Source organism: Rana temporaria, chromosome 9 (genome assembly GCF_905171775.1).
Source record: "Rana temporaria chromosome 9, aRanTem1.1, whole genome shotgun sequence".
NCBI lineage: Eukaryota > Metazoa > Chordata > Amphibia > Anura > Ranidae > Rana > Rana temporaria.
Window position 1 is genome coordinate 144833909 of NC_053497.1, and position 15626 is coordinate 144849534.

General features: G+C 46.7%; 1 protein-coding gene across 3 annotated transcripts in view; it reads left to right on the top strand.

Annotated features, from left to right (window-relative positions):
• The window catches only part of ODF2 (outer dense fiber of sperm tails 2), a 71876-nt gene that overhangs the window by 31456 nt on the left and 24794 nt on the right, over positions 1-15626 (top strand). For all 3 annotated transcript variants that reach the window (XM_040324741.1, XM_040324739.1, XM_040324740.1), the window contains exons 11-15: positions 4989-5174; positions 8831-8940; positions 10611-10746; positions 12694-12804; positions 13234-13338. In XM_040324741.1, coding sequence (XP_040180675.1) covers positions 4989-5174; positions 8831-8940; positions 10611-10746; positions 12694-12804; positions 13234-13338 — 648 coding nt within the window. The remainder of the gene's footprint in view (positions 1-4988; positions 5175-8830; positions 8941-10610; positions 10747-12693; positions 12805-13233; positions 13339-15626) is intronic.

Sequence of the window (15626 nt, forward strand, 5' to 3'; positions counted from 1 at the left end):
TTTTTAGTGCTGTGAAACGCTGTGAATCTTCCATGAGGTGAAGACGCATCACAGACAGCACATCAGAGCACACCTGAGGTTTTTCAGCTCCCTCTGCAGCTGGGTGGGGGTGGTGAATACCGGGGGCCCCCATGCTCTGCAATAGCAGCAAGGAGGTGACCAGTGGGGTTTTTTTTGTCCTGCCTTGCAGGGTGGGTGACTCAGCGCTGACACTATGGAACTCAAGCTATGCCTGAGTTAACCCTTAACGCCCTCCCCCATCTGTTATGTTGGCTGTCCTGGGTTTCTTGCCAGGTTTGAAGCAGCTAGTGCCCGGATGGGGGGTAAAAAAGCGCCCCCTCCCTGAAGCTTGCTTCTGGGGATGACACAGAATCGCTGTTTTTTTCTGGTTCTGTTATGTCAGAGGCTGCGGGTTTTAACCCTTATGGATAGTGAGGATGACTCTGCTGCAGTCAGTTGCTGGCAAGGATTTGTTGGAGCTCTTGTTTCTGCGGTGCGTGCGACTCTAAAAATTGAGGATGTGGCGGAGACACCTCCGTGTCAGTACCAGCACCGCTAAAGGGTTTCCCTGTGTTCCTTATTTGGACTATATGTTATACAAGGAATGGGATGCACCGCAAAAAGTTTGTCAAAAAACTTTGCAACCCGTTACCCCCTTGAGGGGGGCTTAAAAAAAAAAAAAAAAAAAAAAAAAAAAAAAGTAGATCTCTCCTCCGCCAGTGGATCCCCCTGTGTCCAGACTGCGCATGGCCACCACGTTGCCTGTGGAAGGGGCTCCTGCATTTCAGGATCCCGCTGATAGGAGAGTGGAGGCCGTGGCCCGCTCCCTATTCACGGTGGTGGGTTCGGCGGTGAGGCCGGCTCTGGCCGGGGCCCTGGTCAGGCCCCGACTAAAAGGGCGAAGCTCCTGCTGCAGGAGCTGGAAGAAGGACCTCTAAGGTGGCCTTGGTGATGGCCGTTAAGGGTGAACGGTCCTTTTGGGTCTTCCCTGACTGGCATCATTGAGGATGCCACGGGTGGTAAGCGCATGCTGTTCCCACAGTCTGGGAAGGGCTAGGGACCTCGCCCTGTGCAAGGACCCTCCTTGCCTAGCTCTGAGCGTTTTTTCGCTCGCCCTGTGCGGTGGGGGTAGGTCTACATGGTGCTTGAATCCCCGCTGCGGGGTAGCAGCGCACCGGATACCGCATGCCTAACAAGTCTGCGGACATACCTGCTTCCGCCTGAAGGTCTGCTCCCGCCCGTGTCTCGGGTGGGAGACTGGCTTCGTATTGCGAAGTGTTTTCCTTGGGGTACAAGATTGAGTTTCTCTCTTGTCTGCCAAACAGGTTTTTTCCCTCCGGCTTCTGGCCTCCTCCGGTTGACTCCGTCAGGGGCTGTCCAGGATCTTCTGGTCAGGGGAGTGATTGTGCCAGTTCCCTCGTTGGAACGGTCTCAGGGTTTTACATTCTGTTTGTGTCCCCACGGAGGATGGGGCCCGGTCGATCCTGGGCCTCAAGTCCCTCGTTTTGTTTTGTCAATTTTCTGGCATCCTTGGATGTCATGAACGTGTACCTGCATATCCTCAAACTACCGGAGATTCTGTGCTTTGCGGTCGGGGGGGACCATTTTCAATGGTGTCCTTCCCATTTGGCGGGTTTTCACCAAGGTGCTCGTACCGATACTGGCCCGGCTGTGACAGCGGGGGTTTGTTATCATGGGATGTCTGTACGACATTCTCCTACGAGCTTCTTCGAGCTCTGCATTGGTGGAGCCGTGTATCACGTGTCAGGCTCTCCGAGTGTTCGGCTGGTTTCTGGATTGTCCTGAAATCAGGGTTGATTCCGTCTCAGGGATACCTGGGACTGGTCCTGGATTCCTCCGGGGCAGGAGTGTTTTTCTCCTAGCGGAAAAACTTCAGACTCTGCTATCTGCTGTGCAGCAGTTGCCGACCCAGAAGCGGTCATCTCTGCGATTCTGCAGGAAGGTTCTGGGTCAGTTGGTAGCCTCTTTCGAGGCGGTTCCGTATGCCCAATTCCACGCCAGGGTACTACGGAGGGAACTGCTGTCACGATGGGACTAGCTTCCGTCATCTCTGGATTACCAGATTCAGTTGAGTCATCTGATCATGTCTCCCCTGGGTGGTGGCTGGCGTTTCCGGTGCTTCGTGCCGGAAAGTCATTTTTCTGCAGGCCACTGGACAGTGGTCACGACGGATGCCAGCCTCTCCGGTTGGGGAGGGGCGCTTGGGGCACCCAGTCAGCCCAGGGGCACTGGACTTAGGTGGAGTCCTGCCTAATGATCAACGTTCTGGAGCTCCGAGCAATCAAGCTTTGCCTTACCAGGTGGTCCCTGGATCTACAGGGCCGACCGGTCAGGATCCTGTCCGATAACACCACGTCCGTGGCGTAGGTTGATCATCAGGGAGGCACACGGAGTTCTGTTGCAGCGACGGGGGTCGCGCGCATCCTTTCGGTGGGCCGAAGGGTCCGTTCCGGCTCTATCGGCCGGGTACATTCCGGGAATACGGAATTGGCTAGCCGACTACCTAAGTCGCACTGCACTGGGCCAAGGAGAGTGGTCTCTCCACCCGCAGGTGTTTCGGGGTCTGTGCCGAAAGTGGGGCACTCTGGACGTGGACCTTCTAGCGTCCCGTCTCTATCGGTAGGTGCCACGGTTCGTGGCCAGGTTTAAGGACCCGTGGGCGGACGTGTCAGGCGCGTTGGTGGCTCCTTGGGGTCGCTGTCGCCTACTTTACACCTTCCCTCCTCGGAAGCTTCTTCCTCGCCTGCTGCGCAGAGTAGAAGCTGTAGGGATTCTATCGGTCCTGATTGCCCCAGATTGGCCGCGTCGCTTCTGGTACGCGGACCAGGTGCGTCTGCTGGCAGACGCCCCCTAGCGTCTTCCCCTGGGAATTGATTTTCTGTTACAGGGTCCGATCTTCCACCCTGTTTCACAGCCACCGGCCTTAGCGGCGTGGCTGTTGAGAGCCAGGGGCTTAAGGACCGATGCCTATTGGGCTCGGTGGTCTCTACCGTGCTGCCTGCACGGAAGTCTACCTCACGTAGGTTTTTTCCTCATGCATGGAAGGCCTACTTCTCTGTGTGTGGGGAGATGAACTGGCACTCTCGTACATGCATTGTGTACAGGATTCTGCTGTCTTGCAGCAGGGAGTGGTTCAGGCTCTCGCCTTACGTACGGTTAGGAGCCAGATTTCTGCTCTGGCTGTTTTTACTTGCAGCGACCCTTGGCATCGCACTCCTGGGTGCATGCGTTGGGTCAGGGGGTCTGGCAGGTGGCCCCTCCGGTGCGCCCTCCATTACCCCCATGGGACTTGAATTTAGTCCTTTCAGTGCTTCGGGATGCTCCCTTTGAGGACATTCGGGAGGTTTTTTGTTTATTGTCACAAAAGGTGATTTTATTTCTGGTAGCAATTACCTCGATCAGACGGGTGTCTGTCTGTTCTGGCGGCCTTGTCTTGCAAGGCTCCCTGCTTGGTCAACCGTAAGGATGAGGTGGTGCTGCGGCCGCAGCCGTTTTTTCTCCCTAAGGTCGTTTCGGCTTTTCACTTGGATGTGGACATTGTTCTTCCATCCTTATGTCCTCAGCCGAAGAACCCGAAGGAGGCCACTTTACATTCTTTGGATGTGGTTCGGGCCCTTCGAGTTTACTTGTCGGCGACAGCTCCGTTCCGGAAGTTGGACTCGCTGTTCGTGTCTGTGTCCGGTCCCAGTAAGGGCCTGGCAGTCTCGTCGGCCACCATTTCCAGGTGGATCCGACGGATTGTGCTTCAGGCCTATGCCCTGAAGGGCGGGCGCCCCCCTTTTGGGTCATGGCGCATTCGACCAGGGCGATCGGGGCCTCTTGGGCTTTCCGACACCAAGCCTCTGTGTTACAGGTGTGTAAGGCTGCGACCTGGTCGTCGGTCCACGCTTTTTCAAAGTTTTATATGGTGGATGTGAGTGCATCTTCTGATGCCTCCTTCGGCCGCAGGTGTTACAGGCGGCAGTTTAAGGTTGGAGTTCCTCCATTCCTCCTTAACTCCGGTTTTTGTTTGGGGTGTAACCTGTTTTTGCTGTGTTATTTTTCCCACCCCTCGAATTTTTTGACACTGCTTGGGGACGTCCCTAAGGTCAATGAAGGCTGTGTCCGTCTATGAACGAAAGAGAAAAAAGGATTTTTGTACTCACCGTAAAATCCATTTCTCTGAGTTCATAGACGGACACAGCACCCACCCCTCCTTTGTTTGTACTGCTTGTTACGAACTGAGGCTGCTAAAGCAGGGTGTGGGTTATGCCTGGGGGAGCCACGCCCCCTGGGAGGAGCGGCATGAAGGAAAGTTTTTAACACCTTAAGTGCTGTAGAATTATGCCTAAATCTCCTGGTAGGAAGAAGCATAACCCTAAGGTCAATGAAGGCTGTGTCCGTCTATGAACTCAGAGAAATGGATTTTACGGTGAGTACAAAAATCCTTTTTTTTTTCTTAAAATTTTTCGGTCTTTTTCTATTTGTAGCACAAAAAATAAAAACCCCAGTGGTGATCCAATACCACCAAAAGAAAGCTCTATTTGTGGGAAAAAAATTATAACAATTTCGTTGGGGTACAGCGTCGCATAACCGTGCAATTGTCATTGAAAATGTGCTGAAAGATGAAAAATGGTCTGGGCAGGAAAGTGTACAAGTGCCCTGTATTGAAGTGGTTAAAATGATGTGGGTGCGATTTGGGTCTGTGGGTTGGGCTTATCTCCAAGTGATGCAAAAATCAATTCCATAAACTATGCAAAAGGTGCACATTGACCTGTTCACATTTCCATAGCAAGGCAGTGTCATTTTCCATAAGGTGGTTTTGGAGCAGAGAATATGATGCTGAGGTACACTAGCAGGGGCTAATGTATAAAAAATAAATTAAAAAAATGCAAAACTTAGCAATGGCGACCAATCAAGATTTGTCTTTTTAATCAATGGCAAATTATGTTTTTAATAAACATGTATTCATTTATCTGTCCGTTCAGAATATGGAGCACAACGAAGCTCGGCACAAAGAGGAAATGAAATTAATGACTGCTCAGTTAGATGATCTCAGGCAGCGAGCGGAGCCAGAGAAGGAAGCTCTGAAGAGATCCGTTCGTGTCCAGAAACATCGCGCAGAAAGAAGTGAGGAGAAAGTGCAACTACTCAACAAACAGCTTATGGAGAAGGTGATCCATAGATCCATATAATAGGGGTTCGAGAAACAATGGTTAACATCGCTCATAGCAAGATCCGAAATAACGAATGCCGCATCTAAATGAATGGAATGTAATAAATTATTAATAATAATAAATAATAATTTTTTTTTTGTTAATGTTATTAATTTATTATGTTCCATTCGTTTAGATACAGCATTCAGTACTTCGGATAATTCTAAATTTCAGATAAATTCGTATTTTTTACGGTCACTAACGGCCAAATTTTAAAGTAAATTCCAATACCTATAATTTAATAATTAGTTATTATTTCGGATTTTCGTTCTTTCAGATTTTGTAATTTTGGATTTTTTACCAATTTATTCGAAATAATGAATTTCGATCATGACGAATAACCTGAAAAACGAAAACAGTTTAATAAAATACAGGGCTTACAAACTTCAAGCTATTCCACCATACCTGCCGTCTCAGTGGGTGGTTATCAAAATGCATATTTACTTAAAAGCGAGTACAGATTTAAAGTGTTTTGACATGGCAAGCTTTGGTTATTGGCTAGACTCTGTGGTAATATTACAATGTTAAAATATGTATAAAACCCTGCGCTTAGGAACGTGTAGGCTGGCTGCTGTCCCCCCTAAAACCAACCCCAAAAGGAGTTGGTGGAGTAAAGCAGAGCCTTTTTTCTCAGAAAATAGGTGCAGGAACTCAACCATGAGCCGTTCAGATTTCACAAACAGTAGAAGGGTCTTAAAGGGGCATTAAATACCAGGATTGCATTACATACAGAGCACAGAGTTCAGGGGGGTTACATACAGAGTGCAGAGCTGTCACTTGTAAACACAGAAACCAGACTTCTGTGTTTACAAGTGATTGTGGTGAGCAGGCACCAAAGGGTCTGAGCCAAAGGTGGTGGAACTGAGTTCCCCCAAGTTCCCCCTGAAAAAAAGCCCTGAGTAAAAGTGTATGTAAGAATGGGGATAGTGGCGCTGCCTGTGCCCTGCCTCCTAACCTTACTAGGTGTGAAGGTGTAGAGTAGTAAAGTAAAAAGTTTTAACTCTTAATTGAGAAATAAGTGGTGTAAGCAATACTATAAACTCTATATGTGAGATACCATTGTGTATAAAAACATTCCCATATAAACCATATATTTATAATACTAGAAAACAACAATGTGATCAAAAGACCCAAGGTGGACCTTAATCAGGTGTGAGTGGTGGCCCCAACCAAATGTGACCTACCACCCCTCTTTCTCCTTCAGGGTCAGTACGATACCTAAAGGTAATAGCTAGCATACGTGAGTACCATAAGAAACCAAAAACACCCCCAAAAAAAATAATATATATATATATATATATATATATATATATATATATATATATATATATATATATATATATATATATATATATATATATATATATATATATATATATATAGTAGAGGTAAAAAAAGCAGCCTGAAATGCAATGTAAGTAGTCCAGAAGGTTCAGGCACTAGTCCATATAGGAGGGTCATAAAAGAAAACAGTAGGAGAAAATAGCAGTAGTCTCTGAGACAATTCTATTAGATCCAAACGACAGGACTTGGAATAAAGGTTCTTGCAGTGGAGAAGGTGCTCCTATACAAACAGTATATTCACGGTGATCCCGGTGCTCTCCCACAAGGGTCCCCACTCACCAGATGTAGCTCCCCACCAGGGGTAAAAGGCATGTAGAACAGACTTCTCAGGTGTACACTGCTCCAGACCTTTCCTTGGCAGATCTTCAGCTGTCCAGTTTAGCGTCCTTCCAGTCCCACAGATTTCAATGATCCCTCAGAGGAGAAAAAAATACTCCCATAGTGTAGTACTTGTGATAAAAAATATATTTATTGCAACCAAGGGCTGTCAAAGAGAACTGCACTGTACAGAGTAAACGGCTTAAAACAAAATGAAAAAAATGTATATAAAAACAAAGGTAAAAGAGCTCAGGTTCACTCGAGCTAGGCTCATGCAACACTGTAGCTTAGCCGGGTAAACAGTAAGCGCCTGTAGCGGTGGTTTGCAGCGTGCGCTCCAGCTGCGTTCCACCTTGCGCTTCCTTGCAAGTGACGTAATGCGCAACTCCGCCTGACGCACGATTCGTAATGACGTCTTCTGAGGCGTCATTACGAAACACGCGTCAGGCGGAGTTGCGCATTACTTCACTTCCGGGGGAAGTGAGATTTCCTTTTACATCCCATTGAATCTTTGGGTCAAAACAGGACACAGACGGCACAAGATAAACAAACACCGTATTTTCCAGCGTATAAGACGACCTTTTGTGCTTAAAAACTTGCCTCAAAACTCGGGGGGTCGTCTTATACGCCGGTACCTGTCTCAGTCAGACTTCGAGCATCCATTATTCAAAAGCCGCGCCTCCACCTTGTGCTGTTCCGTGATAGGCGGAACACTCAGTTTCCCAGCAGAGCCTCTGTTCGGTGTTCTGCCTATCGAGAGGATATCCGTGATAGGCGGAACACCAAACGCAGGCGCTGCTGGGAATCTGAGTGTTCCACCTATCACGGAACAGCACGAGGAGGAGCGGCTTTTGAATAATGGATGCCCGCAGTCTGACTGACTCTGCATACAGGGATAAGGTATGGGATTGTCGAGGTATGCAATGGCACAGTGAGGCATGGAATGGCACAGTGAGGCATGTAATGGGCACAGTGATATTTGAAAAAAAGCTGGATAAAGCCTGTTCCTGTCAGCGGTTGTTCCCTCAGCTTCCAGCCAGACTAGTAGGAAGGGGGTCGTCTTATACGGCGAATATATCCCAAAACCAAAATTTTAGCTGGAAAATTAGGGGGTCGTCTTATACGCCCAGTCGCCTTATACACCGGCAAATATGGTATGTAAATTCAATCTTTTCTTTGTCTTGGTGACCATTGTCAGAGACAGAAAATCATGAGAAATCTAATATTTAAAAAAAAAAAAAACATTAAAATGTTTTTGCAATCTCCCATCTAGCATGTAGGGCAGGGGTAGGCAACCTCAGCCCTCCTCCTGCTATTGTGAAACTACAAATCCCATCATGCCTCTACCTCTAGGAGTCATGCCAGTGATTGTCCAGGTCTTGCAATGTCTCATGGGACTTGTAGTTTCAAAACAGCTGGAGGGCCAAGGTTGCCTACCCCTGATGTAGGGTATGCTCTATCTAAAGGCAGGCCTAATAGGAGTGTAGGAATATAATATTACACAGAAGCCCTGGCTCCCTTATTGTCCCTTAGATGATGCAATTTTCTTTCCTGCAACCACAGATTTCAGGAAAGAAAAGCATTAATTTTCCCCATCAACACAGACGGGCGCTATAGCTGCTGTCAATCACAGTTGATGGATCAATTTGGGTACAACCAGCCTGCCCATAGATGCTTTGAAGCTTGGCCGATCCCTGCTAAACCAGCTGAGATTCGAAACATCTATGGCCAGCTTAAATGGTACATTTTCCAACACCTGTTCTTTTTTAACTGTATAAAGTTGATAAACATAAAATGTAAAACCAGTTCATTACTGTAACTGACCAAGAGGGGGTTCCCCTTGCTTTGGACAGATTTCCTCTCACTTCCTGTTTTGTTTTCAGGAAAGCCCTTTGTGCAGATAATTCCCAGAGTTTATCTAAAATAAAATACAAATTCTTATATTATGACAGAATACGGAACTTTCTGCTGCCTTGTCCAGCATGGAATCCTTGAAGAGCCGTTACAACATGCTAACGAAAGATAAGAGCCAGTTGGAGAGTGAGGTCACCATGCTGAATGAGTAAGTTGGATGTATGCACATAAAACATTAATTTAAAGAGATTAAAGTGTTACTAAAGCCACAACAGTAAAACCAGTCTTTATATGCAGTATAGCATGCTTGTTATACTTACTGTGGAACCTAAATGGTTAATCCTCTGCATTGTGTAAAAAGGCTGTTTGATCCTGTCTTCTATGATCCGTCCCTTCATCCATCTCCTGATAAGACAGAGCCTTTGGAGTCACTCTGCACATTCTCAGTTTGGTGTGTGTATAGAGATAGAGTTTTTTTTTTTCCTTGGGCGGGTGCATGTGATCAGCACAGGGCCAATCGGCACTGTCCAGACAGAGGGTCAGGGGTGCTGCAGCCTCATAGGACAGTCAGAGGAGAATGAAAACTCCTCCTACAGCCTTTAACCAGTGCTCGGCTGGATACTGATAGAAGTCACAAGACTGCTATATACCGCTGATGAGTAAAGGTGTTTAGTTTATAGTTACTAAAATAATTGAATTTCCATGTTCTGTGTACTGTGGGAAACCACATATAGTGAATGCAGGCTCCTGGGTTAAGTAACAATTTAAAGTTCCTTTCTAAGAGCTAGAATTGATTTCAATTGCGTATGCGCATATGAACAAAATAAACGCAAGAAATTTTGGCCAGGAATACTGATGTTCAAACATCTGTACCAGTGTGCAGGTACCCTAAAATTGCCTTTATAAGCATGACTTCAATACCAGTAATACAGCAGTTGTTATCACTAATAATACTGCTCCTGTGGCTGGGAAATGGCTAAAACTGAGTGATATATGAGGACAGCCCTTGGAAAATGACAATAGCTATAATAGTGTTCTATAAACAAAAAATTTGTTCAATAGGAGTCATGCACAGTGGCGGCCGCTCCATTAGGTGTGCAGGGGCACCGCCCCCTAATCTACATGCAGGGCCGAACACATGGTTTACATTTTTTTTTTTTAAGCACATGATTAGAGCCTGAGGCGAATTTATGAATTAATATTAATGAATTAATATTCGCTATTATCTTTTTGCTTCTCCTCCTGGCCAATCAGGAAGTGGGTCTCAAGATCCGATTGGCCGAGAGGAGAATCGATCATGTTGGCCGGGAGCAGAAGCAATGGGGAAGCCACGGAGGAGACGCAGGGGGTCGCTGCCGAAGTTCTCTGCGACCTGGATGGGAAGGGGGTCAGGTGGTCTGTTTGACACCCCCCCAAAAAAATGGAGCACCAGCCACCACTGGTCTTGCATTATTTATGGATATCAATCACCCTCAAATTAGGATCTAATCTCTGTCAGCTGACTAGGTCGACCGCGCTTATGCTTATCAGATGACTTTTTCATGGAAACAGTATATGCCATCATAACCTTTGATACTGTAACTCACGACACTGCAAATAAATTAGCAACTTCAATCACAGAGGCACCAGCTAAGAGGGCACCAACAATTTGCCCTCTGAAACTCCTCCGTATTACTAGCAGCGCACACCGTGAATGACAAAAGTCAGGCTTCACACCCGTTTTGAACACAAAACATGTCATCACTCTCACCCCTGCAAATTATGTATAGTGTCCACATTTTTGTCCAACCCGTGTGTGTGTGTGTGTGTGTGTGTGTAAATATATATGTATGTGTGTACCACTGCTGTATAAATATTCCCTATGTATGTCTTTACCAGCCGAGTGTCCAAGCTGCTGGAGGAAAGTCAGAACAGTGAAGACAAGACCCGATCTGAGCGGGACTCTCTCCTGGATAGACTCCACCAACAGACCATGGAGAACACCACCCTTCGCCTGGAGCATGAGAAGCTGAAGGTTGCACCATACTTTAAGTTGCACTCATTTTTTCTGCACTATTACCACATCTGATGTTGTAAGCCACGGCAGTCCAGTAAAACTTTGTCAGTGTTATTTATCAGCTGTGTTGCTCTATTACACCTGTATGGCCTTTTAAAGGAAACACGAAAAAATTAAGAGATCTCTTTCTTAAAATAAATCCACTTGTCTGGTTGTCTAAAGAGTGACCACTTCCAGAAGTGACAGATCCCTATCTATCTTGGCTGGCCCATCTGATCCCCCTCTGATGTGTGCGAGCTCCTGCTCAGTCTTCCCTTTTCTTGTGACAACACTATTAGCTAGATTCAGAGACGTTTACGCCGGCGTATCAGTAGATACGCCGTCGTAACTCGGAATCTACGCCGTCGTAAAATTTAAGCGTAGTCTGGAAACCAGATATGCTTAAATTAGGCTAAGATACGAGCGGCGTAAGTCTCCTACGCCGTCGTATCTTAGGGTGCATATTTACACTGGCCGCTAGGTGGCGCTTCCGTTGAGTTCGGCGTAGAATATGCAAATGAGCTAGATACACCGATTCAGAAACGTACGTGCGCCCGTCGTTTATGTCGTTTATGTAAGGCTTTTTCCGGCGTAAAGTTAGTCGAAACAAATAGCTGGCCTAGCCAATGTTAAGTATGGCCATGGTTCCCGCGTTGAAATTAGAACATTTTACGTCGTTTGCGTAAGTTGTCCGTGAATGGGGCTGGACGTAATTTACGTTCACGTCGAAACCAATACGTCCTTGCGGCGTACTTTGGAGCAATGCACACTGGGATATGTCCACGGACGGCACATGCGTTCGTAAAAAACGTCAATCACATCGGGTCACCAGTCATTAACATAAAACACGCCCCCCTGTTCATCATTTGAATTAGGCGCGCTTACGCCAGCCCATTTACGCTACGCCACCGTAACTTAGGAGGCAAGTGCTTTGTGAAAACAGCACTTGCCTCTCTGACTTACGGCAGCGTAGTGTATATGTGATACGCTACTCCGCCTCAAAATTAAGCCAGTCTATCTGAATCTGGCTATATAAGTACACACGTGATTGAACTGACAAACACTGAGGACAATATTGCAGCTTACTCATCCATGGCTGTCATTGCCTGTGTATAAACACTTACAAGTTGTACTATTGCTTACAGCTTACTCTGCCCTATATTCTGGCACATACACATACAACAGCTCTCACAGTTGACCGTGAGCAATAGAGATCTGGTAGCAATACATTATGCCTGCATTTATACATTTCCAGTGGTGGACAAGGACTTTAAAGTTTAAGTTCTCCTTTACAGAAAAATCTGTAAGGTGAACTTACACTGGACCCCCTTCCCTATCCCCCCGGTCCTGCTGACCTGGAGTTCCGTGACCCCCCCCCCCCCCCCCCGCTGTGAGACACCGGGTCACGCTTCACCGGTCAGGGGATTTTAAATCCCTGCGGCTTAACCTCCTATCCGTACCTCTCAGCGTGTACGGCTAGGGAGCATTCTAATTGGTCAGCACCGTCACATGGGCAGCACTGACCAGAGTCTGTCTAGCCTGTCCTGTCAGCACTGGAGGAGAGAAATCAAGGAGGATTTCAAATCCCTGGACTGCTGAAGTGCCGTCCCATTTCTTAACAGCAGGGGATCGCAGGACTCCAGGTCAGCGGAACCGGAGTGGGGGGGGGGCTGAGAATACAGATTTTTCTGTAAAGGTGAACTTAGACTTTAAGCATACTTTATCGCAGGGATATGCAATTAGCGGGCCTCCAGCTGTTGCAGAACTACAAGTCCCATGAGGCATAGCAAGAGTCTGACAGCCACAAGCATGACACCCAGAGGTATGGTGGGACTTGTAGTTTTGCAACAGCTGGAGGTCCGCTAATTGCATATCCCTGCTAGCGTGTGTCCATCACTTAATGATACATTGTTTTTCTCTTGGTAGACCCATTTATCTGCTGTGGAGGAGAAACTGACATTGGCTCATAATGAAATTCAGCAGCTCAAGAATTCTTTGCGTCAGTATGAAGGTCTCGTCGATACCTATAAAGATCAGGTTTGTGGTGTTACTTTTTTCTGTGCCTTTTCCCGTTTTAGCTGTGCTACACAAAGTAACCTGACTCCTGACAATGCTAGTTGCCTAGAAGATTTGAAGCTGTTATAGCTGCAGAGGGTGGGCCAACACAATATTGAACCCTACAGACTAAGACGGGGATGCCAGTTAAAGTTCATGTGCGTGTAAAAGCAGGCGTCCCAATACTTTTGACAATTTAGTGTATGAAGAATGCACTTTGGCCAGTGATCTATGTTGAAAATAGAAGGAAATCTTTTTGTCAGGGCCCTGAAGAGCAGTAAATAAAAAATCCTGCCACACTTCACCCACACAGAAAATAATCTCTTTTTTAGTAGTGTATTCTGTGTATTTTTGATTGACAGGCTGACTTTGTCCACTTCTATCTGGCCTCTGACTTTTCCTTTTTCACAGATGAAAAAGACTCGACTAGAGGCTGATCAAATGAGTTTACATCTGGAAAGATCTGACGCAGAGAATAAAAACCTAAAGGACGATATGAACACTGAACTAGAACAGGTATGTCTGACTATTATCTGGAGATGAAACTGGTTATGTGACCATATCAAGTTGTGTCACTCGATACACAGTGTGCTGGCTGCTTTAATGTTTCTTCTTCATCCATTGAAGGGTGCAGGAGTCTTAAAGTGATCGTAAAGGTAGAATTTTTTTTACTCTAATGCATTCTATGCATTAAGGTCAACTTTCTGTGTGCAGCGTCCCCCCTCAGCCCCCACCCCCCTTATACTTACCTGAGCCCATTCTCGATCCGGCGCTGGGCCTGAGAGCAATGGCTCTCTCTGCTCTCTTTCCTCCTCACAGGGCAGATTGATAGCCAATGGCTTCCGCTGCTGTCAATCAAATCCTGATGAAGGTGCAGGGTACGAGGCCATCTATATCAATCGACGAAGACAGTGCGACTCAAGATCGAACCCACAGTTGTCCCACAAAATGAAGCGGCTTCTTTTGGTAGGCACTCCAAAAAGAGGAGCCAGGAGCGCCAGCAGGAAGTTCCACGCCCAGACCCTGCTACACTGGATGTGTGTGTTGTGACCTTTAAACACTGGGTTGCGCATAGAGCACTTTCCAGAATTCAATCTGGTAAAAGTCTGGGTCCAAGGCCGCTGGCATTGCCCTTGCACTTCCCCTGCCTCTTAAGACTCAGAGTAGGCTGGTTAAACTGAGCGCCATGTGACATATTCCCCATTCCTGCCAGTTTTGCCATGGAAGCGGTTAACACTTCTGAATAAAATTATGACATTATCCTCTAAGGGTGGAGCATTGGTGCGCACACCTCGCTGTCTTTTTCTCCATACAGCATGGAGGAAGTATTTCCCCCCTGCTGTTTAAAGCAGTATAAAGTCCAAAAGCAAACATTTATTATATTGCTGGCGCAGGGCTGAGCAAAGCACACAGCCCGGCTTCAGAGTGAGCCCGCAGGTGCGACCCCATAGGAGACGGCCAACTATGGTGCACCGATAAAATGAGGAGCATAGAGCGCCAGCGGGGGACCTGAAAAGAGGGGTTTCCAAGCCACTCTGCCTACACAGCTGCCGCTATCATCAAGGATGCTAATGCTCCCAAAAGCACCCATCTTCCTGAGTAAAAGCCACTTGTTAACTTTTTCGGACACCTATACAGCTTTCAATTCGGATGATTGGGTGTGGGAGGTAGTAAGTCAGGGCTACAAACTGCAGTTTTGCTCCTTGCCCCCTTATCACCAATTCATCGCCTTTCTGTATCACAGCACATATATCTTCATCAAGCCCTCTCAATTCTTCTGGATCAGATTGTCATTTTCTGAGGCAAAACGATTCCAGAGATTTTACTCCAATCTGTTTACGGTTCCCAAGGTCAAAGGGGGCAATCTCAAAGCTTTGATTGTCTTCATTCCAAAGTCCAAAAATTCCACATGGTATCTACAATGCCTGTCAATGTGTACTTGCATGTCCCCATCCTTCCAGGATATCCCGTGACCCCTACACAGGGTCACCATCAGGGGGGTACAGACATTCCACCTGTAAAGGGCTTGAATGTCCCCAGTGGCCCGGCGATACGATGGTTAACAGCTCGCTGCTGGAGAGGGGAGAAGATCGGCGACTGTGTTTGAAGGACACAGTGCTCTATATTAATATTAAGTGCTCTATCTCTATCGGCAGCAATGATAGCGATGAGATGAGACTAACATTTTTGGCAGCACCTTTGGTATTGTAGATCACAGACTTCGCAATAGCATTTTGTGCCAAGCGACATACATAGTTAGTCAGGTTGAAAAAAGACACAAGTCCATCCAGTTCAACCACAAAAAATAAAAAAACAAAATAAAAAACACAGTAAAATCCTATACACCCAACTCCATACCCACAGTTGATCCAGAGGAAGCCAAAAAACCCCAGCAGAGCATGATCCAATTTGCTACAGCAGGGGAAAAAATTTCTTCCTGATCCCCTGAGAGGCAATCGGATTTACCATGGATCAACTTTACCTACAAATCTTAGTACTCAGTTATATTCTGTACATTTAGGAAAGAATCCAGGCCTTTCTTAAAGCAATCTACTGAGCTGGCCAGAACCACCTCTGGAGGGAGTCTGTTCCACATTTTCACAGCTCTTACTGTGAAAAAACCTTTCCGTATTTGGAGGTGAAATCTCTTTTCCTCTAGACGTAAAGAGTGTCCCCTTGTCCTCAGTGTTGACCGTAAAGTGAATAACTCAACACCAAGTCCACTGTATGGACCTCTTATATATTTGTACATGTTGATCATATCCCCCCTTATTCTCCTCTTCTCAAGAGTGAATAAATTTAGT